General features: G+C 44.9%; 1 protein-coding gene across 5 annotated transcripts in view; it reads left to right on the top strand.

Moving 5' to 3' along the window:
- usp47 (ubiquitin specific peptidase 47) overlaps window positions 1–22,396 on the top strand; it is a 196,550-nt gene extending 174,154 nt beyond the window's left edge. For all 5 annotated transcript variants that reach the window (XM_070899458.1, XM_070899457.1, XM_070899456.1 and 2 more), the window contains 7 exons: window positions 1,065–1,145; window positions 5,546–5,661; window positions 10,014–10,132; window positions 14,363–14,493; window positions 18,494–18,541; window positions 19,415–19,545; window positions 20,603–22,396. In XM_070899458.1, coding sequence (XP_070755559.1) covers window positions 1,065–1,145; window positions 5,546–5,661; window positions 10,014–10,132; window positions 14,363–14,493; window positions 18,494–18,541; window positions 19,415–19,545; window positions 20,603–20,777 — 801 coding nt within the window. In that variant the 3' untranslated portion in view covers window positions 20,778–22,396. The remainder of the gene's footprint in view (window positions 1–1,064; window positions 1,146–5,545; window positions 5,662–10,013; window positions 10,133–14,362; window positions 14,494–18,493; window positions 18,542–19,414; window positions 19,546–20,602) is intronic.
- The last annotated feature ends 2,201 nt before the right edge of the window (window positions 22,397–24,597 follow it).

Genomic DNA, 24,597 nt, shown 5'->3' with positions numbered 1-24,597 from the left:
CATAAAAGTATGGATTATATCATGTAAATTAATTAAGGAAAGCCAGCACTGATTTGTTAAAGGCAAATTGTATTTAACTAACCTTTTTGAGTTTTTTGATGAGGTAACAGAGGGTTGATGAGGGCAATGTGGTTGATGTGGTGTACATGGACTTCCAAAAGGTGTTTGATAAAGTGCCACATAATAGGCTTGCCAGCAACATTGAAGCATACGGGATAAATAGAGGCATAGAGTACAAAAGCAAAGCAGTTATGATGAACCTTTATAAAACACTAGTTCGGCCTCAACTGGAGTATTGTCCAATTCTGGGCACCGCACTTTCGGAAGGATATGAAGGCCTTTGAGAGGGTGCAGAAAAGATTTACAATAATGATTTCAGGGATGAGGGGCTTCAGTTACGTTGATAGACTGGAGAAGCTGGGGTTGTTAGATCAGAGAAGGTTGGGAGGAGATTTGATAGAGGTTTTCAAAGTCATGAGGGGTCTGGACAGAGTGAAACTGTTCCCATTGGTGGAAGGGCCAAGAACCAGAGGTCACAGTTTAAGATGATTGGTAGACAAACTAAAGGCAGCATGAGGGAAAACTTTTTTACGCAGCAAGTGTTTAGGATCTGGAATGCACTGTCTGAGAGGGTGGTGACTATCAAAAGGGAATTGGATAAGTACCTGAAGGAAACAAAATTGCAGGGCTGCGGGGAAAGGAAGAGTGGGATTAGCTGAAGTGCTCTTGCAGAGAGACGGCACGGGCCGAATGGCGCCTCTGCTGTAACCATTCTTCTATGATAGCACTTTTCTATCTCCCAGAGGGTGTGACGAGGGAATATCCTGGATATATTTCTGAAGTGGCTGCTCCGCACGTGTTGATGCACGGAAAGGTACTGTGCCGAGTTACATCCATTACATTCCACACTGAGTACAAGAGAAGCGAGGCCCATCCTCACTTGTTCCATTTCTTGTGGGCGGCCAGTTGCACGAACATTAGCTACAGGATGATTACTGTTTAAAGAGCTACTACACATATGAATCAAGTTGAAATTAATGAAATCTTTAAACATAAATTTATAGATAACTGTTCGACTTGGACGAGCTCTACGGAAAGGGGAATATCGTGTTAAAGTATACCAATTGCTGGTGAATGATCCAGAGGTAAGACTGGTTATTTCTATTCTACCACAATGAATGAATGGAATTAAGTTTGCATTTGGTCTCAGACCTGTGAAAGCACTGGAGAGTGTCAGCCTTAGATTTTGTGCTCAAGTCTCTGGAGTGAACTCACGACCTTCTGACTTCGAGGCGAGAGTGCTGCCCACTGAGCCACGGTTTAAATTTAGATGAAGTAATTTTCTCTCTCGCAGCAAGAACTTTAGTTAAATATTTCAGTTTGTTTAATTATCTCTGCAATTGGCCATGTAAGGTTGAATGTTAGAAAACACAAAGAGCTGTGATTTCTGTGTTGTGTTTTGGGCTGTACTTGGTGGTCTTAAACATCTCAAACCAGGTCTTAAAATGTTCTGAACTGCAGTGAAATTTAAGCTGCAGCACATTTTACATCTGTGTCTCAAGTTTACGAATGCAACTTCAACTGGTTCATTTTAAAATTCCCACTGGGGAAATTAAACTTGAGAAATTGGGCTGAAGTAAATCTGTGTAAATACACACAGCGCTTCCCTCGGAAGTAGTGGAGTTTTTCACACTTTTCGTTCCTCGGTGCCATTTGGGAGCTGCACTTCGTCCTGTAAAGGAACATAAGAAATCGGAACAGGAGTAGGCCATACGGCCTGTCAAGCCTGCTCCGCCATTCAATACGATCATGGCTGATCTGATCATGGACTCGGCTCCACTTCCCCGCCTGCTCCCCATAACCTCTTATTCCCTTATCGTTTATTTCTGTCTTAAATTTATTCAATGTCCCAGCTTTCGCAGCTGTCTGAGGCAGTGAATTCCACAAATTTACAACCCTTAGAGAAGAAATTTCTCCTCATCTGTTTTAAATGGGTGGCCCCTTATTCTAAGATCATGCCCTCTAGTTCTAGTCTCCCCCATCAGTGGAAACATCCTCTCTGCATCCACCTTGTCAAGCCCCCTCATAAACTTATACATTTCGATAAGATCATCTCTCATTCTTCTGAATTCCAGTGAGTAGAAGCACAACCTACTTAACCCCCTCATCCCCGGAATCAACCTAGTGAACCTTCTCTGAACTGCCTCCAAAGCAAGTACATCCTTTCGTAAATACGGAACCAAAACTGCACGCAGTATTCCAGGTGTGGCCTCACCAATACCTTATAATTGCCACTGGACCAAGACCTAGCTCTGTCAAGCCCGTGTGGTGGCTGGTGTGCAACAGCCACCACACGTTAAAAAAATCCAAGCATAGGCATCTTCCACCCTTCAGGATGTAGTTCAGGATCTGGAATATTAGGTTCTTCATTGAAACACCTGTGAATACGTACCTTGTTGGCATGGAAGCAAGTCATCCTCGCTTCGAGGGACTGCATATGATGATATAGCTGTAGCAAGACTTCCCTGCTTTTATACTCCATCCCCTTTCCAATAAAGGCCAAGATACCATTGGCCTTCCTGATCACTTGCTGTACCTGCATATACTATCCTTTTGTGTTTCATGCACAAGTACCCCCAGGTCCCGCTGTACTGCAGCACTTTACAATCTTTCTCCATTTAAATAATAACATTCCAATGACGCTTGAGAATGCTGCAAAATACTACCTGTAACGGTCCATGACACACATTGCAGTTGCCAAGCAACACAGAAATTCAAACATTGCAGAACTCTGTTTCCTGCGAGCTTCCCCGGTGTCAGCAGACAGCTGCAGATGTTAACTTTACAACTGGATCCGAAGCAGCAGAGATCCTTCTCTCCCTTTGATTCACCAAGCATTGTCTATTTGCAGCATGGAAGTGCAACCTGTTGTAACAAGCGGATGGGGGGCGGCGGGGGCAAGGCAGCCTAGTTAATGGGGTTGGTACTGGGCTAGCAAAGGGGCGGCTTCCAATCCCACCAGTAAATCTAGAAATGTGTGGACTGGCAACCAGAGAATGATCATGAAACATTGCCGGATTGTTGTAAAAAAAAAACTGGTTTACTGGTGTCCTCTTGTAAAGGGGACTATAATTGTCAGTAATTGCCTCCTGTTCCACACTGGTTGACTCTGAATGCCTCTGAACAACTAGGGATGGGCAGTAAAAACATTTTTATTCATTCATGGGATGTGGGCGTCGCTGAAAAGGCCGGCATTTATTGCCCAGCCCTAACTGCCCTCGAGAAAGTGATGGTGAGTCGCTGCCTTAAGCAATCCGTGCTTATTGCCTTTCCAAGCAGTTTGATACGACAGTGTCTTGCTAGGCCATTTCAGAGGGCATTTAAGAGTCAACCATCTTGCTGTGGGTCTGGAGTTACGGATAGGCCAGGCCAGACCGGGTAAGGATGGCAGATTTCCTTCCCCAATATTCCAACAGTGGTTAGTCAAGGGGCTATAGGGTGGGTGGAACTTAACACAATCACAATCACTAAGGTGGTGGTACTCAGTAAGATAATGGGACTAAAGGCATATAAATCCCCTGGACCCTGATGGCTTGCATCCTAGGGACTTAAGAGAAGTAGCAGTAGGGATAGTGGATGCATTAGTTGTAATTTACCAAAATTCCCTGGATTCTGGGGAGGTTCCAGCAGATTGGAAAACTGCAAATGTAACGCCACTAATTTTAAAAAAAAGGAGCAGACAAAAAGCTGGAAACTATAGACCAGTTAACCTAACATCTGTTGTTGGGAAAATGTTGGAGTACATTATTAAAGAAGCAGAGCAGGACATTTGGAAAAGCAAAATCGGTCAGGCAGAGTCAGCATGGATTTATGAAGAGGAAGTCATGTTTGACAAATTTTCTGGAATTCTTTGAGGATGTAACGAACAGGGTGGATAAAGGGGAACCAGTGGATGTGGTGTATTTGGACTTCCAGGAGGCATTTGACAAGGTGCCACATAAAAGGTTACTGCACAAGATAAAAGTTCACGGGGTTGGGGGTAATATATTAGCATGGATAAAGGATTAGCTAACTAACAGAAAACAGAGAGTCGAGATAAATGGGTCATTCTCGGGTTGGCAATCAGTAACTAGTGGGGTGTTGCAGGGATCAGTGCTGAGACCCCAACTATTTACAATCTAAATGAATGACTTGGAAGAAGGGACTGAGTGTAACGTAGCCAAGTTTGCTGCTGATACCAAGATGGGAGAAAAAGCAATGAGGAGGACACAAAAAATCTGCAAAAGGACATAAGACAGGCTAAAATTTGGCAGATGGAGTATAATGTTGGAAAGTGTGAGGTCATGCACTTTGGCAGAAAAAAATCAAAGAGCAAGTTATTATTTAAATGGAGAAAGATTGCAAAGTGCTGCAGTACAGCGGGACCATGAAACACAAAAAGATAGTATGCAGGTACAGCAAGTGATCAGGAAGGCCAATGGAATCTTGGCTTTTATTGCAAAGGGGATGGAGTATAAAAGCAGGGAACTCAGAGTATTGGTGAGGCCACACCTGGAATACTGAGTGCAGTTTTGGTTTCCATATTTATATTCCATATGAAAGGCTATGCTTGCTTTGGAGACAGTTCAGAGAAGGTTCACTCGGTTGATTCCAGCGATGAGGGGGTTGACTTATAAGGGACGGTTGAGTAGGTTGGGCCTCTACTCATTGGAATTCAGAAGAATGAGAGGTGATCTTATCGAAACGTCTAAGATTATGAGGGAGCTTGACAAAGTGGATGCAGAGAGGATGTTTCCACTGATGGGGGAGACTAGAACTAGAGGGCATGATCTTAGAATAAGGGGCCTCCCATTTAAAACTGAGATGAGGAGAAATTTCCTGATGGTTGTAAATCTGTGGAATTCGCTGCCTCAGAGAACTGTGGAAGCTGGGACATTGAATAAATTTAAGACAGAAATAGACAGTTTCTTAAACGATAAGGGGATAAGGGGTTTTGGGCAGCGGGCAGGGAAGTGGACCTGAGTCCATGATCAGATCAGCCATGATCTTATTGAATGGCGGAGCAGGCTCGAGGGGCCGTATGGCCTACTCCTGTTCCTATTTCTTATGTTCTTATGTTCTAAAAGACATTAGTGAACCGGATGTGTTTTTATGACAGTAGTTACATAGTCACCATTACTGATGCTAACTTTTTATTCCAAATTTATTCAATTAACTGGTTTTAAATTCCCCAGCTGCCATGGTGGGATTTAAACTCACATCCAGGCCTCTGGATTACTAGTCCAGTAACATAGCCACTATGCGACTGTACTGTCGTCCAAATCCCGTGAACAAATATATTTCCAAAGTCTGACTTCTCCGTTGCGTCACGGCATTTTTGCGTGTACCCGGCAGCCTGGTAAATATCTTGTGATATTTGAAGAATTTAGTTTGGAGAAACCTGGCAGTTGAATTTGTTGTTAAGCCTTTAATGAAATTCCAGAGCGGGAATAGTATTTGCATACGCTTGTTGTGTGCGTACTGTACGTGTGCTCTTGTATTGCAGCCCTGTAAATTTCTGCTCGATGCTGTGTTTGCTAAAGGCATGTCTGTGCGCCAGTCAAAGGAGGAGCTTCTGCCCCAGCTGGGAGAACAGTGTGGGCTCGATCTCAGCATCGACAGGTAGGAATTGGGACTAACCTACATTGCAATCATTTAAAGGGGCCAGGTGCCAATCGGGACTTGTTTCCAGAGTAATGAATGCCCTGCCGCAGGAGGTCACAGCACGGAAAAGGCCATTCAGACCATCTTGTCTATTCCAGCAGATTGTAATTCCCCTGGTAATCATAGAATCATGGAAAAATTACGACACAGAAGGAGGCCATTCGGCCCATCATGTCCATGCCGATCGAAAAAGAGCTACCCAGCCTAATCCCACCTTCCAGCACGAGGTCCGTAGCCCTGCACGTTTTAAATGTGGTGGGAGTTTCTGCCTCTGCCACCCTTTGAGTGAGTCCCCACAGCCTTCTGGGTGAAGAAATGTTTCCTCATCTCTCCTCTAATCCTTCTACCAATTACTTCAAATCTATGCTCCATGGTTATTGGCCCCTCTGCTAACGGAAATAGGTCCTTTCTATCCACTCTATCTCGGCCCCTCATAATTTTAGCAGATTGTAACTCTCCTGTTAATCTGACAGATTTACATCTCGATCCTGAACTGTAGAAAGACTTGGATTTACATAGCGGATTTCACGACCACCAGACATCTCGGAGCTTTACAGCCAATGAAGTACTTTTGGAGTGTAATCACTGTTGTAATGTGGGAAACGTGGCAGCCAATTTGCGCACAGCAAACTCCCACAAACTGCAATGTGTTAATGACCGGATAATCTGTTTTTGTTATGTTGATTGAGGGATAAATATTGGCCAGGATATATGAAGATAAAAATAAGCTCTGCTACTACTTCCAATGTGGTCTGGCAATGGGCATTTCCAAAGAAGAGAAATGTGCATGAATAACATGTAATTCCATCTGTGGTTCCTGGATGGAAATATAGAGGACTCGTTGGATTGTGAATGCTGTCGTAATATTTTTTTAATAATGAAAAACGATGTGGAAAAGAATTGGAGTTAAGGAGCAATTCGTACATATTGGCCCTGAAATTCCGGTTTGGCCTTTCCGCGGGCATTTTAGAGAAAAAATCCGCACTTGCCTTAAGTTGCTGCTCCACACTTCCGAGCCTGTGGCCTCCTTCGACTGGCAGTCACACCGCATGCACGTGGGGACATGCGCACTGCTGGAGCTGGTGTCACGTGGTTCTGGGCAGCCAAGGTAAGGTATCATAGTAACAGGAGTTCCGCAGAGTCCTAAACTCCTATTAGTACGATTGTGATAGATCCAAAACACCACCCCAAACACCCAAAACAGTAATAAAAAAATAGAAAATAATTACGCTACATTCATTTAAATTAGTTATTAATGTCTTTTTTTTTAAATCGGGAAATTATTTTTTTTTTAAATAAACTTACCGTTGTGGGGAGGGTTTTTAATGATTTAATAACTTTATTTTTAGATGATTTTGTGTTTTTTAAAACACTTACGCCTGTAAAAGTAGGTTATGCGCCTGTTCTTTCAGGCGCAAGATTTTTGAGGACATTGGTAAGCGTAAATATCGGAAATTTACACTTACAAGTGTCCTCGCTCCCGATCTGGCTACAGTCTGTCAAGCCAGAAACTTGACAGGTCGGAAATGCCGGTTTCCAGCGCATGCGCATTGCACGCATTCCCGGGTCTGTTCGGAGTTCCATACGGACCCGGGGAGGCCGGAATTTCAGGGCCAATTAATCTGGATTTTAAAACTTATCACTCTAAGATTGGGTGTGTAATAAAGCAATGGGATACAGGTCTGGCCCTCCTTCACTGAGTTCATAATGACAGCCGCATTATTGTGGAGAAACGCAAGCTTGATTCAACGTTGAGATAAAGCCTGAGGGTTTGTACGTGCAGTCCTGCCTCAATTAGAGCATCCTCCTCAGTGACCGCCACTACATCTTGTCTCTCGGTCTCTAAATAGATGGGAGCAAATGATTCATTCATCGTTATAATGGCCCTACTGACACCAGTCAGTGCTACATTCACCGATCTGCAAATCTCTGTCTTGACCCCACCCCCTCCCCCCAACCTCCCTTCCATCCTCTGTCAATCGCTCTTGTGTTTTTCTGCTTTGTATCTTTGTATTTGACACCATCCAGGACAAAGCAGCCCGCTTGATCGGAACCCCATCCACCACCTTAAACATTCACTCCCTCCACCACCGGCGCATCGTGGCTGCAGTGTGTACCACCTATAAGATGCACTGCAGCAACTCGCCACGGCTTCTTCAGCAGCACTTCCCAAACCTGCGACAAGGGCAGCGGGCACATGGGAACACCACCACCTCCACATTCCCCTCCAAGTCACACACCATCCTGACTTGGAAATATATCGGCTGTTCCTTCATCGTCACTGGATAAAACTCTTGGAACTCCCTCCCTAACAGCACTGTAGGAGCACCTTCACCACACGGATTGCAGTGGTTCAAGAAGGCGACTCAGAACATAAGAAATAGGAGCAGGAGGAGGCCTGCTCCGCAATTCAATCTGATCATGGACTCGGCTCCACTTCCCCGCCCGCTCCCCTTATCGTTTAAGAAACTGTCTGTCTATTTCTGTCTTAAATTTATTCAATGTCCCAGCCTCTACAGCACTGAGGCAGCGAATTCCACAGATTTACAATCCTCAGAAGAAATTTCTCCTTATGGGCAGCCCCTTATTCTAAGATCACGATCGACCTTCTGTCGGAGGTGCCTTTCGGGTGAGACATTTTAACCGTCTGCTCCCAGGTAGATGTAAAAGATCCCATGGCACTATTTCGAAGAGCAGGGGAGTTATTCACGATGTCCTGGCCAATATTTATCCCTCAACCAACATATCAAAAACAATTTATCTGGTCATTATCACATTGCTGTTTGTGGGAGCTTGCTGTACACAAATTGGTTGCCGCGTTTCCTACATTACAACAGTGACTACACTTCAAAAAAGTACTTCATTGGTTGTAAAGCGCTTTGAAATGTCCGGTGGTCATGAAAGGTGCTATATAAATGCAAGTCTTTTTTCTCGAGCAATTAAGGATGGGCAATAATTGCTGGCCTTGCCAGCGACTCCCACATCCCATGAATAAATAATAAAGAAAGAAATTTATACCAGTCTGGAAACCAGGGCATTGAATTGGACCATCTTTGCTCATGAACTGCAGCCTCACAATTCTGTGACCGCAGATTGTAGCCTTCCAGTCTCAGCAGCATGTTTAAGAACCACTGCCATTAAGGTTTTTTCCTTTGCTGTTGCACTCCATTCTGAAGGAAAAGTCTGGTGAATGTGATCCGTTTCTGGAATTTCTTTCCATTTCCCGTATTTCACAAGATGCCTGCTGCAAATGCAGGAATCCCGGAGCTCTGGATGGGAGGCACGTTTCAATCCCGTTGTTAGTCACGTCTATTGGCGGAGCTAGAAGGTGCTTCTCATAAAAGGCAGACGCTGTGTTTGGGAAAGGGAGAATGCCCATTGTCTGTGACCTTGATCTGCAAACCAGAAATTGCATGCAGAAAAACTTTAGAAAGTAAAGCAAGTACTTGTATTTATACAGCGCTTTTCATGACCACAGGAAATCTCAAAGTGCTTTACAGCGGATGCAGTATTTCTAAATTGTAGTCACTCTTGTAATGTAGGAAACGCGGCAGCCAATCTGCGGGCAGCAAGCTCCCACAAACAACAACGTGATAAGGACCAGATAATCTGTTTTTTAGTGATGTTGGTTGAGGGATAAATATTGGCTCAGGACACTCGGGAGAACTCCGCTGCTGTTCTTCGAAATTGTGGCCGTGAGATCTTCAACGTTGACCTGGCAGGGAAGACGGAGCCTCGGTTTACTGAAAGACAGCACCCCCGACAGTGCAGCGCTCCCTCAGTACTGCCCCTCCGACAGTGCAGCGCTCCCTCAGTACTGCCTCTCCGACAGTGCGGCGCTCCCTCAGTACTGCCCCTCCGACAATGCGGCGCTCCCTCAGTACTGCCCCTCCGGCACTGCGGCGCTCCCTCAGTGCTGTACCGGAAGAGTGAGCATGGATTATGTGCTCCAGTCTCTGCCATGGGACTTCAACCCACAATTTTCTGACTTGGAAGTGAGATTGCTACCCACTGAGCCACGGCTAACACAATTAGAAACATTATCACAAGCAATCTTGCAATAATATGAATGAATTATATGACAATAAAATGGTCCTGTTTATTTTCTTAAAAAGATCCTCTGCCATCAAATTAATGATGACCGTAGTGCAGGAATCATTCGATTTGAATTGAGAGCACTGAGCCTTTTTAATTGGTCTTATCATTTTCTGGCTGCCTTCACGTTGCTACACTATTGATGCATTAAAGCAATATATCTTCTCTCGGAAAGCAGGCCTACCATGGCTGATGATCTCTCTCATGTTTGACAGGTTTAGACTGAGGAAGAAAACCTGGAAAAACCCTGGAACTATCTTCCTGGACTATCACATCTACGAGGAAGACATTAACATCTCCAGTAACTGGGAGGTTTTCCTTGAGGCACTTAATGGTAATCAACAACAATTTGCATTTATATAGTGCCTTTAACGTAGTAAAACGTCCCAGGGTGCTTCATGGGATTGTTACCCAGCAAAATTTGTCAACGAGCCACATGACATATTAGGACAGGTGACCAAAATCTTAGTCAAAAGAGGCAGGTTTTAAGTAGCATCTTAAATGAGTAGAGAGAGGCTGAGGGGTTTAGGAAGGGCATTCCAGAGTTTAGGACCAAGGCAGCTGAAGGCACGACCGCCAATGGCGAAGTGATGAAAATTGGGGGAAGCGCAAGACAGCAGAATTGGAGGAGCGCAGAGATCTTGGAGCGTCGTAGGTAGCATTCCCAGTAAGGTGCACCACTGCGCATTGCGCCAGGGAACCCCCACTGCCGGTATTTCAATGTAAAAACCGCGCACGCACGGTATTTTGAATGGCCCATGCAGCTCTCCCCCCCCCCCCCCCCCCAAAAAAAATTACTTGAAGCATAGTGGTGGAGGAGGTTACAGAGATAGAGAGGGGCGAGGCCACGGGGAGATTTGACGAGGACGAAAATTTTAATATCGAGGCATGCAGGGACCGAGAGTCAATGTAGGTCAGTGAGCACAGGGAGATGGGTAAGTGGGACTTAGTGCGAGTTAGGACATGGGACAGCCGAGTTTTGGATGAGTCAAGTTTACAGAGGGTGCAAGATAGGAGGCCGGCCAGGAGAGCATTGGAATAGTCGCATTTAGATGTAACAAAGGCATGGATGAGGGTTTTAGCCACAGATGAGCTGAGGCAGGGTCAGAGACGGGCAATGTTACGGAGGTGGAAATGAGCGGTTTTGGTGATGGAGAGGTTATGGAGTCATGTGACTAGTTTGGTGCAGCCTCAGACAGTGGCCAGGGAGTGGTAAAGTCGGTGGCTGGGAAACAGAGTTTGTGGTGGGAACGGAAGACAATGGCTTTGGTCTTCCCAATACTTAATATTCTATCATTCTAAGATCCCAAACTGTTCATAGAATCATAGAAATTTACAGCATGGAAAGAGGCCATTTTGGCCCATCGTGTCTGTGCTCGCCGACAGCTATCCAGCCTAATCCTACTTTCCAGCTCTTGGTCCGTAGCCCTGTAGGTTACGGCATTTCAAGTGCACATCCAAGTATTTTTTAAATGTGGTGAGGCTTTCTGCCTCTACCACCCTTTTAGTAGGTGAGTTCCAGACTCCCACCACCCTCTAGGTAAGTAAATTTCCCTTCAAATCTCCTCTAAACCTGCTCCCCACCCCCACCCAATTACTTTAAATCTATGCCACCTGGTTGTTGACCCCTCTGCCAAGGGAAACCGGTCCTTCCTATCCAGGCCCCTCATAATTTTATATACCTCAATCAGGTCTCCCCTGTTCCAAAGAAAACAGACCCAGGATCTCCAATCTTTCCTCATAGCCAAAATTTTCCAGTCCAGGCAACATTCTTTTAAATCTCCTCTGCACATTTTCCAGTGTAATCACATCTTTCCTGTAATGTGATGACCAGAACTGCACGCAGTACTCCAGCTGTGGCCTAACCATTGTCTTATGCAGTTCAAGCATAACGTCCTTGCTCTTGTATTTCATGCCTCGACTAATAAAAGCAAGTATTCCATATGCCGCCTTAACCACTTGGCCTGCTACCTTCAGGGATCTGTGGACCTGCACTTCAAGGACCCTTTGTTCCTCTACACTTTTCAGTGTCGTACCATTTTATGTGTATTCCCTTGCCTTGTTCAATTTCCCCAAATGCATTACCTCTCTCTTATCCGGATTGAATTTCATTTGCCACTGTTCTGCTCACCTGATCAGTACATTGATTTTTTTTGCAGTCTGCAGCTTTCTTCTTCATTATCAACCACACAGCCTATTTTAATGTAATCTGCAAACTTCTTAATCATACCCCCAGCATTCAAGTTCAGATAGGTGGTCCCTCAAGCGAGGATGACTTGCTTCCACAAGAGTTCAGATGTTTCAGTGAAGGACCCGATGTTCCAGTCCTGAACTCCAATTGAATAGGTGGAAGATGCCTGTGCATGGATTTTTTTTAACGTGTAGTGACCGTTGCACATCAGCCACCACACGGGCTCGACAGCTAGGCCTTTGTCCAGTGGTAAGGGTTAACCTGGATGACTGGAGACCTGCTCTGCTGCACAGACCTAGAGCGCACACATATTGCACTGTGGGCTGGCCCTTGCTGCCTCTGGGCCCTCGGCTCCTCTGGGCCCTATAGCCTCATTCACCGCACTTTCGCCTATGATGTTCAAATCCAAGCCATTGATGTATACCACAAAAAGCAAGGGACCCAGCACTGAGCCCTGTGGAACCCCACTGGATACAGCTTTCCAGTCACATCAACCATTACCCTTTGCTTCCTGCGTCTGAACCAATTTGTCACTTTGCCCTGAATCCCATGGGCTTTTACTTTTGTGACCAGTCTGCCATGTGGGACCTTATCAAAAGCTTTGCTAAAATTCATATATACTAAATCATGCACTCTGCCCTTATCGACCTTCCTGGTTACCACCTCGAAAAATTAAGTCATGTTAGTCAGCTGTTGTGATTGGTGGATTCGAGTTTGCAACGGAGGAGTGAAGTAGATGGGCTGAATGACCTCTTAATCGCTCTTTGTAACTCTGATCAGCTCTTCATGTGAGCTGCACCGAGCAGGAAGGCATTAACCAGAGACTGGTGTCTGTCACATTGCAGGGACGAGGGAGCAACAACTTGCTTTAATATGGGTCCTTTTTAATGTAGAAAAGAAAAATACTAAGATGTTTCACCAAGGATTATGGGTAAAGTGAACACCGAGCCAAAGGAAGAGATATTAGGACAGGTGACAGAGGTGGGCTTTAAAGAGGGTCGAGAAGGGCGGAGAGGTATCGGGAGGGCAGTCCAGAGCGTAGGGCCTAGACCCCTGAAGGCACGGCGCCCAATGGTGTCGTGAAAGGAGGGGTGGGAGGGAGAATGCACGAGGCCAGAGAATTGGAGTATTGGGGAGGGGGTTGGTGTAAGGCTGGAGGAGGTTATAGAGATGAGGAGTAGCGAGGCCATGATGGAATTTAAACACGAGACTAGGAATTTTAAACCATGCATTGGAATAGCAGGAGCCATGGTAGGTTAGCATGGACAAGGTTATTGTGTGAACGGGACTTAGTGCTGGTTCGAATACCCTGGGGAGTAAATTAGTTTTGTGTGCACTTCACATCCAGTCAAGATTTGAATGACCCCCTTGGTTTTTAATACCATCCTGATGTTTATGCTGAGATTGAGAAAGTGCTTGCTTTGCTCATTTCGAACATGATGCTGAAATGTCAGTGCAACTTTCGGGTGAGGAAATGATGACAGCATCTGGTGTGGTCTGATATAACAGGTCTTTTTAATCATTTTTTCATTCATTCACGGGATGTGGGCATTGCTGGCAAGGCTGGCATTGATTGCCCAGCCCGAGTTGCCCCTTGAGAAGGTTGGTGGTGAGCCGCCGCCTTGAACCGCTGCAGTCCGTGTGGTGAAGGTGCTCCCACAGTGCTGTTAGGTCGGTGGTTCAAGTCAGGTTGATGTGTGATGGTGTTCATCCATTGCATCAGCTCATATCTCATTGTTTGAGTGAGAGCATTCTTCATCTATCCTATTGGGAAAGGAATGAATACTGCTGAGAAATGATGAAATAAAGCAATAAATATGCAATAGGGGGAAGAGAAGCCAAAGCTGTAATAACAAGCACAGCAGTAAAATAGAAATTGAAATATTAAAATTGCAATATTAAGTTTTGTATTCATTCTAGCATTGTGGGTGTCGCTGGCAAGGCTGGCTATATTGTCCATCCCTAATTGCCCTGAGAAGGTGGTGGTGGGCCATCTTGAACCGCTGCAATGCTTGTACTGATGGTGACCCCCCCACAGTGGTGGTAGGTAGGGAATTCTAAAGTTTTGACCCAATACTGATGAAGGAACGGTGCTGTATGAGCCAGTCAAGATGCATAGCTTGGAGGTGCCGATGTTCCCCCGTTACCTTGCTGCTCTTGTCCATCTGAGTAAACTTGGGGAGTAGCTGCGGTGCTGTCGGTAGAACATATTGCCAGTGCGTCGGTGGGAAGAGTGCAGTGGATAGCGAGGCCAGTTGCAGGGTGCGCCGATCTCCTTGCCGGTGAGTGTTCTACCCCTTAAACATAGGGGTAGACATGTTTACAAAGTGCAGTCACCAAGCCCCTTGTCCAGTTTTTCTTTTGGTCTTTCAGAGCCGGAGAAGATGAAGTCCCTGTCGCAGTTGGCAGTGCTGACAAGACAGTGGAGGCCATCCCACATGAAGCTGGAGACCTTCCAAGAAGTGGTCCTGGAGAGCAGCAGCGTCGAGGAGCTGAAAGAGAAGGTCAGTCACTTCAAGCAGCGATCCTCATTTTAATAAAAATCCATCAGGATATGATGAAATGTTTTAATATATACTGAAATATTTTCCGACTGCAGAGCTCCTGTGATACTGAGCCGAATCTTGCTGGGAAATATAACGGTGTGTTACTGACGCGTGCTGTTAATGTGTAAATCACCCAGCGAGTTCAGAAGATGAAGAGATTCGCCATGAGTTGCCAATCCCCAGAACTTGCTGGACGATTTACGCCGCTCCACTGTTTGCTTTCCCGTTATTTATAAGAACTCACTTCATTTACATCTTAATTATCCATTAAACGCGCCACAGACCGCTAGGGCTAGAATTTAACAGTGTAAGTACCCTTTTGATCAGCCATGATCTTATTAAATCGAGGAGCAGGCTTGAGGGGCCAAATGGCCTACTCCTGCTCCTATTTCTTATGTTATGTTGGTAACAGCGTGATAATTGTTAATGCGATGCCAATCAATCTCTGGCCCAGAAAGGGAACAATTTAAACTGCTCAATCTCATTCCTACAGGTAGCCAATTGATGTTAGAGATTTAAAAAATGTCAATTTTAAAATTGTTACTTGTTTTTTTCCTTTTCCTTTCTGTCTCTTTCTTAATCCAACCTTTCATTCCCTCTTTATTTCTCTCTCTGCCTGATTTGACCCCAATTTATCTTATTTACTTTTCTGTTGTTCCTCTGTTTATTTCTCAATCCTTAAATCTAATGGGTTAAGGAGATAGACTGTTGGTCCCGTCGTTCACCGAGGTCCCAGATGCCCCATTGCCCTCCTGCGCCGTTATCAGCTCGCTCTCCCAGTAAGTTACGGCGCATTATGTGATGTTTCATTCTTGCATTGTACAAATTGGAAAATGAAGTATGCTGGTCCTACTAACATGAAAAATGACGGACACATAAAGACCATTTGGTCCATCGAGCCAGTCCCACATAATGTATCACAACATAGACACTCCACCCACCCCCCACCCCACCCCCCACCCCCCAAAATCATGTGATCTCCTGGGAGAGACGACAAAAACAGATTAATAAAAACCCAGGCCAATTTGGGGGGAAAAATCTGGGAAATTGCTCTCCGACCCATCTAGGCGATCGAAATTAGTCCAGGAGATCACTCTGGCCTTGAATTCCCTGCAGTACCTACCTTCTGTAAGAGGTAATCTCCACTGCAGCCAGAAACAAATCCAGCTTTTGATTGAAGGAATTCAGTGAGTCTGCATCCCCACCACATGAAAGAGCAGCTTGTTCCAGAGGTCCACTATTCTCTGGGAAAAGAACCACCTCCTGATGTCTAACCTAAGGAAAGGAATTGCACCGAGTGTTGGAGGATGTGGTATTGCTGTCGAAGCTTGACATTGGAACAGATACAACCAGATGGAAATCGACACTTTCAACAACAGCGCCTGCATTTATACAGTGCCTGCAACATAGGGGAAAAGTCCCAAAGCACTCAGCAGATCATTTTCACTGCTCATGCGCAAAGCCAAAATGCATTTAATCTCCACATTTCTCTTGAGTTTTATTTCAAGATATATTTCATAGGTGGCGAGCAACGATCCCGCTAAGCTGTGCAGTGGTCTGGAGGTTCCGCGCAGGCCGTTCACCGGCTTTTATACAGGAGAAACCGCACATGCGTGAAAATTTGAATGGAACGCGCAGCCACTTAAAGGGGCCGCACACTCAAAAATAAATAAGAGGGAACATCGGTAATGGCATGCTGGAGGAGATTACAAAGATCCTGGAAATTGTATTTCAGGACTCTGAGAGTGGATGAGTAGCCAATCTAATACTCATTTTCAATTTATGGCCAGTTAGCTTATCACCTGTGGTTGAAGCAAATTTAGACATAATTCGTGATGAATTTAACATGTGTCTAGATGAAGGGAAAAGAGTTGAAGAAGCCAGCAAGGATTTTAAAAGGGACAATTGTGCTTGTTAAATCTCATTGATTTCTTCCAGAAATGGTAGATGGGGGAAATGCAGCAGATGTGGACTTTAGGAAAGCCTTCTTAAGAATATTGAGGGGTGTAGTATTCAGGTTGGATAGTAAACTCGATTAAGATTGTTTAGAATAAATAAAACAGTATGAGTTAAGGGCAGTATTTCAGAGTGATGGATAGTGGTGTTACACAGGGTTCAGCCTGGGCCAGTTGTGTTCACTGTGTTTATCAATGATTGGGATATCCGTTTACGAACATAACAAGAATTTGGAGCAGGAGGAGGCCACTCTGCCATTCAATAAGATCATGGCTGATCTTCGATCTCAACTCCACTTTCCCGCCAGTCTCCATATCCCTGATTCCCCTGGACTCCAAATATCTATCAGCCTTGAATATATTCAATGACTGAGCATCCACGGCCCTTTGGGGCAGAGAATTCCAGAGATTCTTAACCCTTTGAAGAAATTTCTCCTCATCTCAGTCTTAAATGGCTGACCCCTTATCATTGAGACTGTGCCCCCTAGTTCTAGACTCTCCAGCCAGGGGAAACAACCTCCCAACCTGTCAATCCCCCTCAGAATCTTGTATGTTTCAATGAGATCACCTCTCATTCTAAACTCGAGAGTTTCTCCCCATAGGATAACCCCCTCATCCCAGGAATCATTCTAGTTTAGACAACGGAGTGTCAAAATTTGCAGATGATACAAAATAGAAGGTACCGTTAATTAGAAAACCAAAGGAAACTTTGGTACAGGTTGACGGGATTAAAGGCAGTGTCTTCACGCTATTCTCCAAGGGGAGAGTGTGATGATACGGAAACAACAACTTTGTAATTCAAGAAAAATACCTAGCTCTCAAAAGGGAAGTGATGAATATTCGAAAAGAACATTTAGAACGTGGGCAGGGCTGGGGATACGCATCAGAGGTCTGCTTTAGGTGCAGTGGGCTGATTGACCTCCAGTGCTGTGAAACTGAGATTCTGGAAGAGATGCTTGAGCCCAGGAGCTGTCAATTATGGCCACTCCCACTTCAAAGTAATCCACGTACAGATTATATTATTCAAAGAAAAAACGGTCTGTATTTTATCATTTTATTTGGCTGGAGACAGGTAATATGTATTTTTTACGTGACTATTTTACTGTTTCAGATTGTATCTGCTGCCTTTGTTACCTCTAGACTTGACTATTCCAACACACTCCTGGTTGGAATCCAAGATTTCTACCCTACGTAAACTTAAGGTCATCCAAAACTCAGCCGCCCGTGTCTCGCTCACCCATCACCCTTGTGCTCGCTGGCCTACATTGGATCCTGGTCCGGCAACGCCTCGATTTTAAAATTCTCATCCTTGTTTTCAAATCCCTCCTTGGCCTCACCCCTCCCTATCTCTGTAATTTCCTCAAGCCCTACAACTCTCCATGATATATGCGCTCCTCCAATTCTGGTCTCTTGAGCATTCCTGATTTTAATCGCACAACCACTGGCGGCTGTTCCTTCAGCTGTCTAAAAAGAAAGAAAGACTTGGATTTATATAGCAACTTTCATGACCGCCGGATGTCACAAAGTGCTTTACAACCAATGAAGTACTTTTGGAATGTAGTCACTGTTGTAATCTAGGCCCTAAGCTCTGGAACTTCCTCCCTCCCTAAACCTCTCCATCTCTCTTTCCTCCTTTAAGACGCTCCTTAAAAAATACCGCTTTGACCAAGCTTCTAGTCACCTGCCCTAACTTCTCCTTGTGTGGCTCGGTGTCAAATTTTGTCTGATAATTGCTCGTGCGAGGCACGTTGTGATGTTTTATTACATTATATAAATGCAAGTTCTTGTTTAACATCTATTCCTTTTCAAATTCTGACAACCCTTGTACAAGTAGTGCAGCATTTAAATGGGATGCCTGCTGGGAGAAGGTAATCACAGTGCAGATTGACCGAGCCGTTCGTAAAATGAAACTTGTGCAGTAATCGTGTGGATGCTGAAGCTTTGTACATGAAGCACCTTACTGTGTTTTGGTTGATGATCTTTGTGTTTTTTGTTTCTCACAGTTACACGCAATAAGTGAAATTTCCATTGAAAACATAGAATTTGCCAAGGTGAGTAGTTTTTAAAAAGAACAGTTCAAAGTAATCATTTGAATTTTTACGCTCCATTCACTGAAGGTTACGGTGTCACCTTTTATATTACATTGAACGTACAGCGCAGAATCAGAACATTTGGCCCAACTGGTGTTCATGCTCCACATGAGCCTCCTTTTTATTATTCATTCACGGGATGTGGGCGTCGTTGGCATGGCCAGCATTTATTCCCCAACCCTAATTGCTCACGAGGAGGTTGTGGTGAGCCGTCGCCTTGAATACAACTGAGTGTCTCGCTAGGCCATTTCAGAGGGGCAGTTAAAAATCAACCACATTGCTGTAGGTCTGGAATCACATATAGGCCAGACCGGGTAAGGACGACAGATTTTCTTCCCTAAAGGACATTAGTGAACCAGAGGGGTTTCCCACCATTACTGATGCTAGCTTTTTATTCCAGATTTATTTAATTAAATTTAAATTCCCCAGCTGCCGTGGTGGGATTTGAACTCGTGACTCTGGATCATTAGCCCAGGCCTTTGGATTACTAGTCCAGTAATATAACCACAATGCTACTGTACTGTACTTCATCCAACTTCAACTCTGCCATCAGCATATTGTACATTGCTGCATCATTGCATCGATTCCCAGTCTTTTGGCTGTTTTACTCTGCAAAGGGATGCTCTGACATTCTACTTTTAGTGGAAAAAGTAAACCAACGAGTTATTAGTCAATTTCCCCAGCACCCCCCCCCCCCGGCCACCAGGCTTCAGCCTCAACAAGCAGAAAAAGGCAGTGTTGTGAATCGGGCGGATCTGATGAAATGGAGTCTGTTGGTATAAAGGAGTGTGAGCGAGCACCGCTGATAATCCATTCATGCCTTGTGTTGTGCAGGGCAGGGGAACCTTTCCATGTGACATTTCAGTGCTGGAAATTCACCAGGATTTAGACTGGAATCCCAAAGTCTCAACTCTGAACGTCTGGCCGCTTTACATCTGCGACGATGGAGCAGTCATCTTTTACAGGTAAACGGATTCACCAAACTGAGCAATGTAGCACGGCAGTCTTAATTTCATAGTGCGAGATGGATGTTGTAATGTACCTTGTCGGGATGATCAGAGTATATTGGGGATCTGGGCAGATGTTCGCTGCTGGCTCTTCCAGTTGCCCCATCAGATTTTGAGTCGACTGCTTGCACTGATACCAGTTTAAAAGTTTTGTATGTTTGGGCTGAGTTATGTAGGAATAAATTACACACAATTCTTCGATGCGGTGCTTCAACACAGCTTATTTATTGGGGTGTGTAAGATCGTTATAGGACCTCATCCTGGCGTGTTCCCTTGGTTAGAATAAATGAACTCAAAACATAACAAATAGGAGCAGGAGTCGGCCATACGATAAGATCATTGCTGATCTTCAACCTCTTTCAGATATGTTAAACCGAGGCCCCGTCTGCTCTCCCAGGTGGACGTAAAAGATTCCATGGCACTATTTTGAAGAGGAGCAGGGGAGTTATCCCCGGTGTCCTGGCCAATATTTATCCCTCAATCAACATTTAAAACAGATTATCTGGTCATTATCACATTGCTGTTTGTGGGAGCTTGCTGTGTGCAAATTGACTGCCGCATTTCCTACATTGCAACAGTGACAACACTTCAAAAAGTACTTCACTAGGGGAATAGAGGGATATGGGGATTGGGACAGCCGGTGGTTGTGAAAGATGCTATAGAAATACAAGTCTTTCTTTCAACTCCACCTTCCCACCCAATCCCCATATCCCTCGATTCCCCTAGTGCCCAAAAATCTATCGATCTCGGCCTTGAACATACTCAACATCAGAACATCCACAGCCCTCTGGGGTAGAGAATTCTAAACACTGACCACCCTCTTAGTGAAGAAATTCCTCCTCATTTCAATCCCTGCGGCTGTGACCTCTGCTTCTAGACTCTGCAGCCAGGGGGAAGCCCCAAGGTTCTCCGTTCTGATTTGAAATGCATTCCTGACGGCCGTTTAATGATTTTCTCCGCGCTCCTCCCTCTCTCTCCTCTCTCTCCTCTTTCCCCCCACCCCTCAACCCCGCAGAGACAAGACCGAGACCCAGATGGACATGACCGAGGAGCAGCGCAACGGACTACTGAAGAAAGAAAGCAGCCGGCTGCAGAAATCAGGCCACCGCGTGAACTACTCGCCCCGCAAAGAGAAAGCACTGAAGATCTATTTAGACGGCGGCCCCAGCAAAGACTCCAGCCAGGACTGAGAACCGGCCCAGTCCCCGGCCCGGCCTGTCCCTGGAAAGGAAACCAGATTCACCACTGCTGCGTCGGAACTCCTGTGGCCGTCCCATTCGTCGTTGGGTGTACCTGATGACACCAGCACTGATTGGCTTATTGCCCCCCAATCGGAAGCCCAGTGCCCAATGGGGGTCACTGTCTGACTTTGAATCATGTCGTGCACTATAGTCTATTGTACTGTAAAGTTTAAAGGGATGTGCAAAAAAAAATGGGGTAAAAGATTGAAAATAATGCGGACTCTGCACATACTCGCTGGAGAAGCTAGACCCCCCCCGCCCCCCCCCCCCACCCGCCCCACCACCTCCCAAAGGGATTTTGAAGCTGAATAAAAGCTGTGCACAGTCCTAAGAATTTGTCATTTATTTTATTCATACAAGTGTGCACATACCTCATTGATAAATTTTTAAAAAGGCGTACTATATATGGGATAGGGAGGGGGGAGATATTGATGGTTCATTAATGGGATGGAGTGCCATCAGAATTGCAGAAAAAGACGCTTTTCTTGGTTATAACTCGAATGAATGTTCCCAGCAAATTTTACTTGGCCTGAAGTTCTACGTGTGTGGTTTTTAAGTCTGCGTCCACTCATTTTGTCAGAGGCATCGTAACTGTAACTGATTTATTTTTGTCTCCCAGGTCGTGGATTTTGAGGATCCAGCCCTCGTATCATTCAGCGAATGTACCGACATCGACATAAGCTGCAGCTTGGCGTAGGTTACTGGGTCAGGGTGGAGACATTGTATACTGTTTGCCTCAGGCGTGGGCGTGGGCATGTGCGAGGGAACGCATGCACACCATGACATAACACGCACACCATACAATACACCACATGCACACACGACACAACACGCACAATGCACATGTGCTGCATACACACATGCCGCACACCGCACGTGCCGCATACATGACTTGACATGCATGCCACACTTGCACATGCCACATACACACACCCCCACATGCACGCACACATGCCAAGCATTCTCGCACACCACACGGGCACGCACGCGGTACAGTGTTCGAGGGCTGCTTAAACCGTTGCATTTTTAGGTGTTTTATTTCGTGTCTGTTCAGTTGATATTTGGGCATCAATAATTTTTATGCCTTTAAGAATTTTGGTTTTATCAACCTTAAAGGCATCTTGGTTCTAATTATGTATATTGTACTTTTGTGACCCTGTATCAAAAGATTTGCTCGCTTTGTGAATCTTGTTCCATGAAGCACAGAATGAATTTAATTTCCTGCTGTATTTAATTCACTTGACATAATAGGTAGATCATCCTCTTAAGCGTGAATTTTTTTTTCAACCAATTGAAAGAAAAAATAAATGAAAAGAAAGCAGTTATGACGATGAGCTTGGTTCATGGCTAGATTCACTTCACGCACTTATCCCAAGAGCATTAGGAAGCAGAAACTCCCCATGGCTGCACAAAATCCATCGCCGTTTCCCTCCCGAGAATTTTCAAGGATCTCTCTGAATTTCTAATGACACGGATCATCAGAAATGTTTTTTTTGGTGAAACTATTTTCATGCCCAATGCTGTTCACAAATGAGTAACTTGCCAATAAAACATTTATTTGTTCCGTTTTGATTCTGAAGTTTACATTTTATGGCAGAAGATTCAAGCTGCCTTTTCGTAAGGAATCCTCTAATTCTGACCTCTTGCCCCTCCTCGATTTTTAATCGCTCCACCATTGGTGGCCGTGCCTTCAGCTGCCTGGGCCCTAAGCTCTGAAACTCCCTCCCTAAACCTCTCCGCCTCTCTCCTCCTTTAAGACGCTTCTTAAAACTTAAAACTTATTGCAATAAAGGCCAATACAAGCTTTTGGTCATCTGCCCTAGTATCTCGTCAGATTGTGTGTGATAATCGCTCCTGTGATGTGCCTTGGGATGTTTTACTACATTAAAGGCGCTATCTAAATGCAACTTGTTGTTGTAGAGGTAGTTATTGATTGCCAGTATTTGGCTGTTGTGAAAAGGCACAACGGTCTGTTTAATTGTTACTATATATTTATAAATATTGCTCTAAAATCTCCACAGAAAATGTAACTGCTTGTTTTCTCAATTTCTCCCAAATATTAGAGGTGGATTTGGATCAGTTGGTGAAGGCCCGTGTGGGACAGTCACTCAAGGTGGGCAAGAGCAGTGAGGCGAGAAAACTCCAGGAATGACTATGTACTATGCAAAGGTGTCCACTAATCGAAGCCGATGAAAGATCTGAGGGTAGCATTTGATCATTGTTAAAGTTGCACAAGCAGTATGAGGTTGCAACAGGGAGAGGAAACAGAGCTTTACGTTGTATTGAGGGCAAATGACTTGGACGAAGGGACCGAGTGCAATGTATCCAGGTTTGCTGATGATACAAAGCTAGGTGGGAAAGTAAGCTGTGAGGAGGATGCAGAGCGGCTGCAAAGGGATATATACAGGTTAAGAGAGTGGGTAAGAAGGTGGCAGATGGAGTATACTGTGGGGAAATGTGAAATTATCCCCTTTGGTAGGAAGAATGGAAAAGCAGGATATTTTTTAAAAGGCGAGAGACTGGAAAATGTTGGTATTCAGAGGGATTTGAGTGTCCTTGTACACAAATCACAGAATTATTAACATGTAGGTACAGCAAGCAATTAAGAAAGCAAATGGTATGTTACTTATTGCAGGCGGGTTGGAGTATAAGAGGGTGCGATATGTGGACCTGATGATCAAGATGCATTGGCACAATTTGCCTGGGGAAAATCTCGTACGGCATGACCTTTTTAAGACATTTGTTAGATGTTCTAACTTTGGAGGGCACACCCACATGTTTTCCCCTTCCTCCACGGCTCCTGTGCAGTGTTAATTTTTAGCACACCCTCGAATTCAGTTTCTTGACGAGTTTCAAAGACGACCCAGAACGAGGAAAATAAACAAACCAAACACTCACCACAAGACCCAAAAAACAACCAGGCGGTTGCAAAATTCCAGGTCACTTAAAGAATGAAGAGGAGCTTACAAGGGAGCTGCTTATAGGGGATCAGCTTTACAAGGGAGTTGATCTTCATAAGAACATAAGAAATAGGAACAGGAGTAGGCTATACGGCCCCCCGAGCCTGCTCCGCCATTCAATAAGATCATGGCTGATCTGATCATGGACTCGGCTCCACTTCTCCGCCCGCTCCCCATAACCCCTCATCCCCTTATCGTTTAAGAAACTCTCTTTCTGTCTTAACTTTATTCAATGTCCCAGCTTCCACAGCTCTCTGAGGCAGCGAATTCCACAGATTTACAACCCTCAGAAGAAATTCTCTTCATCTCTGTTTTAAATGGGCGGCCCCTTATTCTAAGATCATGCCGTCTAGTTCTAGTCTTCCCCATCAGTGGAAACATCTCCTCATAAACTTATACGTTTCAATAAGATCACCTCTCATTCTATTGAATTCCAATGAGTAGAGGCCCAATCTACTCAATCTTAATCAACCTAGTGAACCTTCTCTGAACTGCCTCCAAAGCAAGTATATCCTTTCACAGAAACATAGAAAATAGGTGCAGGAGTAGGCCATTCAGCCATTCGAGCCTGCACCACCATTTGATAAGATCATGGCTGATCATTCCCTCAGTACCCATTTCCTGCTTTCTCTCCATACCCCTTGATCCCCTTAGCCGTAAAGGCCATATCTAACTCCCTCTTGAATATATCCAAAGAACTGGCATCAACAACTCTCTGCGGCAGGGAATTCCACAGGTTAACAACTCTGAGTGAAGAAGTTTCTCCTCATCTCAGTCCTAAATGGCCTATCCCTTATCCTAAGACTGTG

The sequence above is a fragment of the Pristiophorus japonicus genome, chromosome 14, assembly GCF_044704955.1.
Source record: "Pristiophorus japonicus isolate sPriJap1 chromosome 14, sPriJap1.hap1, whole genome shotgun sequence".
NCBI classification, from domain to species: Eukaryota; Metazoa; Chordata; class Chondrichthyes; family Pristiophoridae; genus Pristiophorus; species Pristiophorus japonicus.
This window is presented reverse-complemented; position numbering and strand designations above follow the sequence as displayed.